The 13,419-nt window shown below is 45.6% G+C and overlaps 1 protein-coding gene across 4 annotated transcripts in view; it reads left to right on the top strand.

Annotated features, from left to right (window-relative positions):
* The window catches only part of LOC126379103 (TBC1 domain family member 4), a 60,892-nt gene that overhangs the window by 40,278 nt on the left and 7,195 nt on the right, over positions 1-13,419 (top strand). For all 4 annotated transcript variants that reach the window (XM_050027689.1, XM_050027690.1, XM_050027691.1 and 1 more), the window contains 14 exons: positions 563-666; positions 898-998; positions 1,910-2,032; positions 2,510-2,625; positions 3,465-3,556; positions 4,823-4,961; positions 6,266-6,371; positions 6,860-6,959; positions 7,803-7,912; positions 8,336-8,482; positions 9,215-9,382; positions 10,358-10,522; positions 11,255-11,406; positions 13,243-13,341. In XM_050027689.1, the coding sequence (XP_049883646.1) occupies positions 563-666; positions 898-998; positions 1,910-2,032; positions 2,510-2,625; positions 3,465-3,556; positions 4,823-4,961; positions 6,266-6,371; positions 6,860-6,959; positions 7,803-7,912; positions 8,336-8,482; positions 9,215-9,382; positions 10,358-10,522; positions 11,255-11,406; positions 13,243-13,341 (1,722 nt within the window). The remainder of the gene's footprint in view (positions 1-562; positions 667-897; positions 999-1,909; positions 2,033-2,509; positions 2,626-3,464; positions 3,557-4,822; positions 4,962-6,265; positions 6,372-6,859; positions 6,960-7,802; positions 7,913-8,335; positions 8,483-9,214; positions 9,383-10,357; positions 10,523-11,254; positions 11,407-13,242; positions 13,342-13,419) is intronic.

A 13,419-nucleotide genomic window follows, 5' to 3' on the forward strand; every position in this document is an offset into this window, starting at 1 on the left:
CACGCGCGCCGGTTCGGAGTAGATCTTACTGAACTTTTTCTAAAGACATCTTCAATTTGGTCAATGTACGTCCTTCTAGGTGGCAAGGAAATAGGCGTGAGTTTATGTATGTGTGTTTTTTTATTGTTTTTCAGTACTGTATACAGTTCAGGGGGGTTAAAATGGCCACATCGAAGCAATTCATCTAAGAAAGCAATACTGCTATTTGACATTTATTTGCATTGCGCACTTACTTTTATATGCGCAAATGTCAAATTGCAACATTGCTTTCTTAGATGAATTGCTTCGATGTGGCCATTTTAATCCACGTGTCGGACGACGCGCAGTGGGTAGGCCCGCTGCAAGGTGGACCGACGATCTGGTGAAGGTCGCGGGAAGCCGCTGGATGCGGGCAGCGCAGGACCGATCGTCGTGGAGATCCTTGGGGGAGGCCTATGCTCAGCAGTGAGCGTCGTACGGCTGATGATGATAGCCATTTTAACCCCCCTGAACTGTATTATAGTTAGACATGGAATGGTATTTTCCATCACAAAAGTCCCTTAAGACTTTTTTTTTTCTCCAGGTGGGCCGATCAGAGCTCCGCCTCATAAGTCCGGACAGAAAACAGATTTTGCTGCATCGAGCTTTCAAAGATGTCGCTAGCTGTGTTCTTGGACGCACTAATAAGTAAGTCATACCATATTTGACTACTTGACGCTAATTTTCTACCTCTTAAAATATTTTATTAAAAGAATATGATTTTTACTGTCTCTTCTTCTATCTTCTATCGTGTGGGTTGTGAGGTGGAGTACCAACCTCATCAACCCTGGTGTCAGGGTTACTATTGAGCCGCCAAAGGCCCCTGACATGACTCATGTAACGACTATTTACTATGATGATGAATATTCTTATTTCCAGGAATCATTTCGGCTTCGTATGCCGAGAGAACGTGAACGATGCGTACGCATGCTACGTGTTCAAATGTGAGAGTGACTCCGTCGCTTTGGAGGTCATTAATGGTAAAAAACACATTATCATCATCTCTTCTTCTTCTATTCTGTGGGTTGATGAGGTTGGTAATCCACCTAACAACCCACACGATAGTCTGGTGTCAGGGCTATTATTGAGCCGCCAAAGGCCCCTGACATGGCTCATGTAACAACAACTTACTTACATCAGTAAGTAGCAACCGGAACCAACGGCTTAACGTGCCTTTCGAAGCACGAATCATTTTACTTTTTGGACAATCAGGGGATCAGCCTGTAATTTCTTAACCAAACTGGGGATCACAAAGAGATTTTTGTGTTATGTCCCCACCGGGATTCAAACCCGGGACCTCCGGATCGTGAGCCCAATGCTCAGCAACTAGACCACGGTGGCCGTTAATTACCTATTTTCTCATTGCTGGGGTAAATCATCATCATCAGCCCATTAACGTCCCCACTGCTGGGGCACGGGCCTTCCCTATGGATGGATAGGGAGATCGGGCCTTAAACCACCACGCGCTTATTAACGACTGCTAATGCAGCCGGGACCAACGGCTTAACGTGCCTTCCGAAGCACGGAGGAGCTCGAGATGAAAACTTTTTTTTTCGTGGTCACCCAGCTGGAGTACATAATTATTCAAAAATGTAATGTAATGGCAGAAGCATATATAAAAGTTATTATTGTTTGATATTTGGATCACATTATGTATAGAATGATGTTGCTACCTATATTGCTTCTCTTTATTTCGATCTGTATAATAATGGCTGGAAGTTGTAATTGTACCTTGGTGTAATAAAAAGGGTCATCATTTATCCATAAACAATTACGTAAGTTTAAAAGAAGAAAAAACTTAACTACGCCATCTATCGAGTTTTTGGAGAACGCCGATTGGAAAGTTCCTCATTGTTCTAAAACTTCTAAATAGTCGTATTTTTTTTTCCAGCCATAAAACAAGCGTTCGTGGCTCACGCCGAGCTACTGAAGAAGTCCCGGGAGAAATCACCGAACATGACGTGTGAACACTGCCCCATGCTGTGGTATCACCGACTGTGCCATGATGTTGAAGGTAGGTGAGAGAAAGAGAGAGAGAGAGAGTGAGAGAGAGATAGAGAATGAGATAGATGGATAGAGAGGGATATCTATGGGGAAAGGGGAGGAGAGAGAGAGAGATGGGGATAGATAGAGGGATAGCGGGAGAGGGGGGGAGGGACAGCGAGAGATGCAGAGAGAGAGCGGGATAGAGAGAGATGGGGCGAGAGAGGGATAAAAAGACAAAAGGAGAAAGAGCACGTGACGTGTGAACACTGCACCATGCTGTGGCACCACCATGATGTTGAAGTGAGAGAGGTGAGAGACCGAGAGAAAGAGAGAGATGGATACAGAGGGGAAAGTGAAGAAAAGAAAGCGAGAGAGAGAGAGAGTGGGATAGAGAGAGCACATGACGTGTCAACACTGCACCATGCTGTTGTAACACCGACTGTGCCTTGATTTTGAAGTGAGAGAGAGTATGATGATATAAAAACAAAAATCACTGATGTTTCAGGCATGAACGAAAAAAAGACACACGCGTTCATCCTGCGTCGTATCGAGCAGCTGCCTGATGATGAACAGGACCTCATCATCACCAAGTACCAGGGCGGCACCAACCATATGTACGAGGTATGTATTCCAGGGTCGATGACCGACCTCACCAACCCTGCGTTGCATCGAATTACTATATAACAATTGAGTCGTGTACAGTCATGAGCAATATAATGTACCCACTTTAGGACTCTGTCGCACTAACATATTTGACATTTAGTGAGACTTACAGTTCAATTTGTCAAAAAAGTTAATGTGACATGGTACCAAAGTGTATACATATTAATGCTCGTGACCGTACTAGGTTCAAGATAAGTTATGAAATCCTGATTACTAAATAAAGACAGATCGAAACCTAATGTAAATCATTTTTTTTTTCGATTTAACTTAGTTTTGAATTTTAATCAAGAAAAACGTTATAATAAGTTCGACATAGAAGAACAGTAGGCTAAACTAAATTTTTCATTAATTTTTCGACAGGAAATTCCATTTGATATCAACTCAGAATCATGGTCTGACTCATCCCCCAAAGTTTTTATTACGGTGTCACTAACACATATAGGCGTGAGTTTATGTATGTATGTATACTTCATCTTTTACTGTGTGAGTCAGGATGTACAGTCATGAGCAATATAACGTATCCACTTTAGAACCCTGTCGCACTATCATATTTGACATTTAATGAGGCTTACGGTTTAAATTGTCAAAAAAGTTAATGTGACATGGTTGCAAAGTGTATACATTAGTACTCGTGACCGTAGATGACAAACCTTATCAACCCTGGTGTCAGTCACGGTTATTATGGAGCCTTGTTGAGTCATGTAACAACTACGTACTCACATTAGTAAGTAGTAACCGGAACCAACGGCCTATCGGGCCTTCCAAACGCAATTACTTATTATTATAATCATTTTCAGGTGACGGAACATAACGCATTTCTCATGATGTTATTACGGGCACACTGCGAAGCGAAGCAACAGAGACATGTCCATGACACCGCAGAAAACAGGTGAGACCTAGCAGAGGGCAGGGGGAGCAGTAAGGGGGAGGGGGCAGTAGGTAGGCGAAGAGGGGGGAAGGTCTACGCTGAACTGGGAGCTAATAGAAAACAGAACACGTTCAGCTGCCCAACAGTTTTTTTTTTTTTATTTTTGACATGACTTATTGTAGATTTGCCGCAGATGGCATTAACTATAGCGATAAGCGCTGAATGAGGGAAATCGTCGACTACGCCGGCGGGGTCGGTATCGGGGACCTGAAGTGTTTGGTGTCGCGAACTGATTGGCTGTCTCTATGGCTAGAGTAATCGGGTCGTCGGGATCGTATATTACGTACTTCAGACGCCGATACTTTTCAGTACCGTCTCTAAGCGGAATGTACTCGGAAGCCGCAACTACCAGGGGATTTGGGTGGTGCGGAGCAGAAGCGAAAAAACGTTTGGAAGCTAATTTGAGCCATTGGGCAATGGATTCCCGATGGGGACATTGTCGAAATCACTTTGTGAGACTGTCCTTTGTTTGGTAAGGACTTTTGAGGCTTGAATCACCTGATTGTCCGAAAAAGTAAGATGATTCCGTGTTTCGGAGGGCACGTTAAGCCGTTGGTCCTGGCTATTAGCCGTAAAAACACCTCCACCAACCCGCATTGGAGCAGCGTGGTGGAGTATGCTCCATACCCCCTCCGGTTGATTGAGGGGAGGCCTGTGCCCAGCAGTGGGACGTATATAGGCAGTTTATGTATTCTATGCCGTAAGGTTTCCAAGCGGCGACCGTTGATCGGAGAGCGATCGAAGACTTTCTGAAGGTCGCGGGAAGACGATGCGGGAAGTAGAAGATCAGTTATGGCCTCCTTGGAAGAGGCCTATGTCTAGCAGAAGACGATTTCAGGCTGATGATGATGAGGCTAAAGCCGTGGTAGCCCAGTAGGTAGAACGCTTGCCTCTCACTTTGAGGTCGCAGTTTCGAATCCAGCACAGGCCTAAACCGATGATTATCGAATTTGTTTTCGAATTCATGTTTGCATCATAAATGATTATCACGTGCTCAGCGGTGAAGGAAAACATCGTGAGGAAACCCACATTCACGAGAAATGCATTTTCGGAGGTATGTGACTTAACCTGTATTGGGCTGGTTTTCCCTTCGCGGGTTGGAAGGTCAGACAGGCAGTCGCTTCTGTAAAAACCCGGACCTGGCAAATCTTCAGGTTAGGTGAGCGGACACTGAAAAACGGGATAATGCTAGGGAGATGACTGATGACGTTTGGTATTTTATTTCAGATCAGAGTTCCTGAACCAGTACCTAGGTGGCAGCACAATCTTCATGAAAGCCAAGAGATCTCTGTCTAGTGGGTTCGATCACCTGTTGAAGAGGAGAGCTAGCAGAGATGATGGTACACTGCCGCCTTTGATCAAGAAGGTAAACTGTAGTATAAGAATGAGGAACTTTCCAGAATCATCATCAATTTAAGAGCCACGCTCTTGTCGGCGTAGCATTTTCCATTCCAGTCTATCAAAGGCCAATGCCTTGACTTCCCTATAAGACACGACGTTAACCTTTTCTTTAATCTGTTCCATGTAAGCTCTTCTTGGTCTTCCCCTTCCTCTCTTTCCTTCTAGCTTTCCTTCTATGCTTGCTTTCTTTCTGTCACTTTTTTCTTCTTTTTTTTCTACGTCCCCCAACAAAATATAGATGGCGCTGTGCAGAGTTGCCTTCGTTTAACCTTCTAATTTCATGAATAACAGACATATGCATCTTTTATCTTTGTTTTTGGGTATCAATGATGACCCTTGTTATTACACCCAGGCACAACACATCTTCCACCCATTATTATTCTGGTCAAAATAAAGAGAAGCAAATATAGGTAGCAACTCAATTCTATACATAATGCGATCCAAATATCAAGCAACAATTATTTTATATACAGGGTGTAAGTGACATCGTAACGAATGTTGAGAGGCGTCGCAAAATTCATGTTTATTTTTGTGTTTTATTTTCAATTCTATACTTTTGCGATGGAAAAATCCACTTGATATTAACTTAAAATAATGAGGTGAATTGCCCCCCTCAGTATTCGTTACGATGTCACTTTCACCCCGTACAAGTACGTACAGGTAGCCATACAAGCCACTAACAATGCCGTAAGCGTGGCCAATTATTGGTCACCAAAAATTTTGTTTCGATCGCCATCGACTCGCAAAGAAGAAGAATAATTGACGACCTCCGTGGTCCAGTGGTTGAGCTTTAGGCTCACGATCCGGAAGTCCCGGGTTCGAATCCCGGTGGGGAAATATCGACACTACAGGCTGATCACGTGATTGTCCGAAAGTAAGATGATCCGTGCTTCGGAAGACACGTTAAGCCGTTGGTCCCGGTTACTACTTACTGATGTAAGTAAGTAGTCGTTACAAGAGTCATGTCAGGGGCCTTTGGCATCTCAATAGTAACCCTGACACCAGGGTTGATGAGGTTGGTACTCCACCTCACAACCCACACGAGAGGAGAAGATGCATGTACGGTCACGAGCATTAATATTTATACACTTTGGTACCATGTCACATTAACTTTTTTGACAAATTGAACTGTAAGTCTGACTAAATGTCAAATATGTTAGTGCGACAGAGTCCTAAAGTGGATACATTATATTGCTCATGACTGTATGTACCTCGGATTGCCCCAACTGGGATTATAGTCGTGAGCTTATGTTGTCTTTGACCTTCCAGGAGGCGTCACCTGCACCTCCAGTAGACTCGCTGTCAGAGTCAACTCCTGAACTCCTCACTCCTGAGTTCATTCGCAGCAAGTCCTTGTCACCAGCTATCATAAGTGGTGAGTCACGTTGGCACAGCCTGAACACTACAAAAATCTGCCCCGGGTTCGAATCCAGGGACCCGGGTAAGACCGGGTAACGACCTCCGTGGTCCAGTGGTTGAGCGCTGGGCTCACGATCCGGAAGTCCCGGGTTCGATTCCTAATATCACTAAAATCACTTCGTGATCCTTTGGTAAGGACATTACTGGCTGATCACCAGATTGTTCGAAAGTAAGATGATCCATGCTTCGGAATGCACGTTAAGCCGTTGGTCCCGGTTACTGTGTAAACTTCGATATCGCGTTTCACGACTGGTTGAAGACTGCATTTTTTAATGTGGCGCCATCTGTTGCATGTGGGCGGAACTAGGTGACCAACTAGTTGGGTCCGCCACAGGTCAATATGTACTTGTCTATTCAGGACCAGGGCTAGGCCAGGGTCTAGTCAGGGTTTATTTTGGACCAGTGAAATTCTTGACAGTATGTAAGTTGTTTGTTACATTGCAGATAATCCACCATCTCCACTGGTGGAGTCTGTGGTGGAGGAGGAAGCTGAGGACTTGAAGGACGAAGCCGGGACGCCTGTCAACTCGCCCATGATGGACATGTGAGTTACACTTTCACTGAGCAGCTGATGGGGTTGGTAATCGACCTCACAACCCACACGATAGAAGAAGAAGAAGACTGAGCAGCCTGGCCGACCAGTTGCGGCTTCCGAAGACATCCCGCTTAGGGACGGTACTGACAAGTATCGGCGTCCGAAGGACGTAATATACGATCCCGAAGACCCGATTACTCTAGCCATAGAGGCAGCCAATCAGCTCGCGACACCAAATACTTCAGTACCTCGATACCGACCCCGCCGGCGTGGTTGACGATTTCCCTCAATCAGCGCTTATCGCTATCGACACACTAGGGTCGATTAATTCTTTCAAATATTTTTCCTCTCAGACGACGCCCTGAGCCGAGGTTCACCCTGTTGTATGAAATTTTACCCAAATCGTTCATTTCTGACTTTTACTGGCAGATAGATGGTTAGCCCAACACCACAAAGCAAAGAAAGGCTATCTTCTTCTATCGTGTGGATTCTCAAGTGGATTACCAACCTCATCAACCCTGGTGTCAGGGTTACTATTGAGGCGCCAAAGGCCCCTGACATGACTCATGTAACTACGTCAGTAAGTAGTAACCGCGACCAACGGCTTAACGTGCCTTCCGAAGCACGGGTCGTCTTAGTTTCGGACAATCAGGTGATCAGCCTGTAGTGTCCTAACAAAACTAGGGATGACAAGGTGATTTTTGTGATATGTCCCCACCGGGATTCGATCCCGGGGCCTCCGGATCGTGAGCCCAACGCTCAACCACTTGACCACGGAGGCCGTCAGAACAGATCAGTATGGTTATGATTGTTTCCTAAAGGGTAAATAATCCAATTTATTTGTCTCCTCAGCTTCCTCAAAGTAAGCGACAATCGACCATCAATTTCGGAGCCAGGAGTCGAACCTGACGCCACGTGGCGCCAGGCCATATATGAGAAGGTGGTCCACGATCAAGTCGAAGGTAAAGTCGCGTTTCAAATATTATCCTCTCAGACGACGCCCTGAGCCGAGGTTCGCGCCCACCTGGGCACCCTCAGGCCTGTTGTCTTAAATTTTGTACCGGGTGAGAGCCCCCAGCGCTCCCCATTTGTCCGGCCAAGTAGTTAATGCCATTTAAATCTACAATATATATAAAATATTATGAGCTTTAGTACTCGCTTGATAGATTAGTCAAGCTTCTCAAACGGGAAGTGTCGGTTCAAACCCCGGTACCGGACTTGCACCAATGAGTTATTAATTTATCTCAAGTGCAGTTTTCATTAGCTCGATCATTATAGACGGCGATACGGCTCACCACCTGTCACGTTGCTCTAACAGAAAGCTCGGCGGATACGTACCTCGATCATCTTACGTCGTGAGTTTATGTGTGTTTTGCTTCTTCCAGGAGAGTTAACCCCAAAGGTCCTCCTCGGTAGACCATCAGCTCCTCGAGGCCGGAGGAACAAGGAAGAGCTACGACAGCTGTGGAAGCTGGCCATCGACCAGACCATACTGCTGGTTCGAATGGAAAAGGAAAACGATAAGCTTAGAGGTACGTCTGGGTAATCCTTAATGCCTGTTAACGGTTTCCAGGGTTCAGAGCTTGAGCGTTGGGCTCACGACCCGGTGGTGTCACAAAAATCACTGTGATCCCTGGTTTGATTAGGACATTACAGGCTGATCACCCGATTGTCTAAAAGTAAGATTGCTACTTGCTATTTGACATTTGTTTGCATTCCGCACTTACTTTTATATGCGCAAATGTCAAATTGCAATATTGCTTTCTCAGATGAATTGCTTCGATGTGGCCATTTTAACTCTCCAGGTGTGAGTTATGTCTTCTTTAATAACACATAACATACAGGCGCTAAGTATACACAAACGCGTATTATGTATTCCCGAAGGTAGTAAAAGGAAGGTCATCATCATCATCAGCCCATTAACGTCCCCACAACTGGGGCACGGGCCTTCCCTATGGTTGGATGGAGAGATCGGGCCTTAAACCATCACGCGGGCCCAGTGCGGATTGATGGTTATTAACGACTGCTATTGCAGCCGGGAACAACGGTTTAACGTGCCTTCCGAAGCACGGAGGAACTCTAGATGAAAACTTTTTTTGTGGTTACCCATCCTATGACCGGCCTTTGCGAAAGTTGCTTAACTTCAACAATCGCAGACCGAGCGCGTTTACCGCTGCGCCACCGAGCTCCTCAAATTTTCCTCCTCTGATTTTTATATAAGAAGGAAGGTAGGAATTAATATTTTTTTGTCTTAACATCCCCAGAAAGCGAGGAGTCGTCGGCAGTCCGCCGCATCAAGCTGGAGTACACGGAGCTGGGCGCGTGTGATACCGGCATCAGCAGCATGTGGGAGAGCCTGCTGTCATGCCGCAACACCTGCCAGCCCGCAGCCAAGGTCGACCGGCATATGCTCACCCAGGCCGTCAAACAAGGTACACAGCCTTTCCCACCCTACCACGCATTTCTCCACCCTTCAACACATATATCCACCTTTCCATAAACTTCACCTGTCCCACCCCACCACACATTACCTCTCTCTCTCTCTATTTAAGAGCTGCGCTCTTGTCGGTGGAGTAACCGCCATTCCTCTCTTCTTCCCGCCAAAACCTTCACCTCCCGATACGACACGACCTGCACCTTCTCTTTTATTTGTTTCATAAATGTTATCCTAGGTCTACCCCTTCCTCTCTTCCCTTCAATTTTTCCTTCTATAATGTTTGTTATAAATGAATCGTGTCGTATCAGGTGGCCAATCATATTTCCTCTCCGGTTCTCTATAGTCTTCAATATGGTTCTCTTTTCTTCAACTCTTTCCAGCACTTTTTCATTTGACACCATTTCAGTCCAGCTTATACCCTCCATCCTTCGCCAACACCACATCTCAAACGCTTCCAATCTCTCTCTGTCTCTCTGTGTCATAGTCCACGTTTCACTTCCATAGAGTGCAATGCTCCAAATATATGATTTAATAAACCGTTACACACACACACCCATTACCTACCCTTCCACAAAATTCACCTATCCATAGCCTTCATAACTTAGCACACTCTTCTCCACCCTCCCACAAACTTCACCCTTCCAAACACTTCTCCACCCTTCAACATTTATTTCCGCCCTTCTATAAATTTCACCTTTCCACAGCCTTTCCCACCCTATTACATATATCTCCACCCTGCCACACACTTCTCCACCCTTCAACACTATTTTCCAGCCTTCCAGAAACTTCACCTTTCCACAGCGTAGGTTACCACAGCTTTTCCCACCCTTCTACACACTTCACCTTTCCAAAGCCTTCCCCACCCTAGGACACTCTTCTTCACCACTCTTTCACACACATCTACACCTTTGTGTATATAAGCTGTGTGTGTTATTGTGAACGGGAATTAACGTACTTTCTATCCCCCCAGGTGTACCGCGAATGTCCCGGGGCGGCGTGTGGTACTTCCTAGCGGAGCAGTACTGCCTGCGGGCTCCGCCCCCTGACGTGCGGGCGTTCCCCCACTACCACGAGAACTACCGCACATTGCTATCAGGGTTGACCAAACACCAGCACGCCATACTTATTGATTTGGGTGAGTTGTATAGTCACATTATCTTTACAAATAAACACATACATACATAATTTCACGCCTATTTCCCACCAGGGTAAGCAGAGACTAACCCAGACGTGATAGCCCAGTTGGAAGAACGCTAAACCTATGTTTATCGAAATTTTCGAATTCATGTTTGGACCAAAAATGATTATCACGTGCTCAGCAGTGAAGGAAAACATCGTGGGGAAACCCATATACCCGAGAAATGCGTTTCGGGGGGTACGTGACCTAACCTGTATTGGGCTGGTTTTCTTTACCGGGTTGGAAGGTCAGACAGGCAGTCGTTTCTGTAAAAAACCGGACCTGTAAAGCTTCAGGTTAGGCAAGCGGACCCTGTGAAAACGTGATAACTACTATGGAATTCCATTTGCTTCGATCCTGGCACACTTCTCTTGCTTCCTCCGCATTCATCAATTGTTTCATAAAGGCACGCCGGTTCAGAGTAGACTGACGAGTACCCGATCGTCAGTCGTTTAGACCAACGGCTTAGCGTGCCTTCCGAAGTACGGATCATCTTTCTTTCGGACAATCAGGTGATCAACCTGTAATTTCCTAAGCAAACTAGGGATCACAGAGTGATTTTCGTGATGTGTCCTTACCGGGATTTGAACGCGGGACCTCCGGATCGGGAGCCCAACGCTCAAACCACTGGACCACGAAGGCCGTTACGTTATGTCACCTGAGCTTATGGTATGTGAATCCCTCTTCCAGGCCGAACCTTCCCAAAGCACGGTTACTTCGCCGTGGCGTTGGGACCTGGCCAGCTGTCTCTATACAACATACTGAAAGCATACTCCCTGCTGGACCCCGACGTCGGGTACTGCCAGGGGCTGAGCTTCGTCGCCGGCGTGCTGCTCCTGCACGTGAGTACACTTGGCCGGCCTAGTAGTGAACGCTATATGAGGCCGATTATAAAATTGATCAAGAAAAATGTCATCATCATCAGCCGTACGACGCCCACTGCTGGGCATAGGCCTCCCCCAAGGATCTCCACGACGATCGGTCCCGCGCTACCCGCATCCAACGGCTTCCCGCGACCTTTACCAGATCGTCTGTCCACCTTGTAGCGGGCCTACCCACTGAGCGTCGTCCGACACGTGGTCGCCATTCCAGAACCCTTCCGCCCCAGCGGCCATCGGTTCTCCTCGCTATGTGTCCTGCCCACTGCCACTTCAGCTTTGCAATTCTCCGAGCTATGTCGGTGACTTTAGTTCTCCTGCGGATCTCCTCATTTCTGATTCGATCCAGCAGGGCAGGCAAGAAAAATGTAATTTTAAAAAATAAATCGACTTCAAAGAATGTCTAATAAAAAAATAAAAAGTAGGTACATACATATGTAAACCCTAATCCCTAATGGGGCGGGCAGAGCCACGAGTAATCAAAGACAACTTGCAGCCAGTGTTGACACGATGGTATAAGAAGACCAGGTATGCTCAATCCTATGACAAGCCGCCATTGCTAGCCCATTGATGACGTAGTGTTACCATTCAATTGGTATCTCCAACATTCCAAGGACGCGAATTATGTTATTGAAAATTAAGTGAATTACTGATTAATGTATTTTATTACTATTAGGTACTTGTCACACATAAAAATCATTAAAACTGTAAGTAAGTAAATCTTTTAGTAAAAGTTCATTTCCTTGCAAAGTAATATATAAACATTGGTCGTGGGTAATTTCTCTCTCTCTCTCTCTCTCTCTCTCTCTCTCTCTCTCTCTCTCTCTATTTAAGAGCTGCGCTCTTGTCGGTGGAAAAATCGCCATTCCTCTCTTCTTCCCGCCAAAACCTTCACCTCCCGATACGACACGACCTGCACATTCTCTTTTAGTTGTGTCGTGGGTAATTTATTTTTTACAAAATGGCAACGCAGGTGGGATGACGTCAGCTGGGGTAACCTTGAAACGATAACTGTTTTTACGGCTAATAGCCGGAACCAACGGCTTAACGTGCCCTCCGAAGCACGGAATCATCTTATTTATTCGGACAATCAGGTGATTCAAGCCTGAAAAGTCCTTACCAAACAACGGACAGTCTCACAAAGTGATTTTGACAATGTCCTCGGAATCGTACCCGGACGTCCAGATCATGAGCCTAACGCTCTAACCACTAGACCACAGAGGCTGTTAATCTATGACAAAAATAAAAATTTCGTTCACCGAATGGCGTGGCTACACTAACACCGTCTATTGTCTCCGAGCTATGGTCCTAACACCCTTCATGATCGTGAGCCTAATGCTCTAACCACTAGACCTGTTTGTTTGGGAGGCTGTTTACAATAAACAGTGGGCCCGATTCCTGCAGACACCTTCTAATTTTACTTTAAGTTATACCCGTCATTTTCTTATTCGCCGAAATGGAATGAGACGGATAATTGACAGTCGCAAATTTTAGGAAGAAGGAGTAAATGGATGAATAACAAGGTATCTCGTAAAAATAATAAAAAGGTGTCTCGCTGGTATGCAAACCGTTTGACGTGTGCTGTCAACTTAATTCTGTCGGGTTATTGGCGGATGTAAAATTTTTAGACCGTTGTTTTGGATTTCTACTTAAAATTGACGAGTGTTCCATAAATTTTATGCCTGTCGATTACCCGTCCCTTTCTTTTTCAGCGGATAAGAAACTAACAGGTATAACTTAAAATAAAATTGGATGGCGTCTGCAGGAATTAGCACCAGTATGTAAAATGTCTTATTCTAGATGGAAGAGGCGGAAGCCTTCGTTCTTCTCAGGCACCTGATGTTCCGGCGTGGTCTACGCAAGCAGTATCTACCCGACATGAGTGCCTTACAAGTTCAGGTAATATGATCACCATCCCCCTTCTTCTATCGAACAAAAAACAACAAAAAACAAAAACTTTACAAAAAAGGTTATTAT

This window comes from Pectinophora gossypiella, chromosome 28, assembly GCF_024362695.1.
Source record: "Pectinophora gossypiella chromosome 28, ilPecGoss1.1, whole genome shotgun sequence".
In the NCBI taxonomy this organism is placed as follows: domain Eukaryota; kingdom Metazoa; phylum Arthropoda; class Insecta; order Lepidoptera; family Gelechiidae; genus Pectinophora; species Pectinophora gossypiella.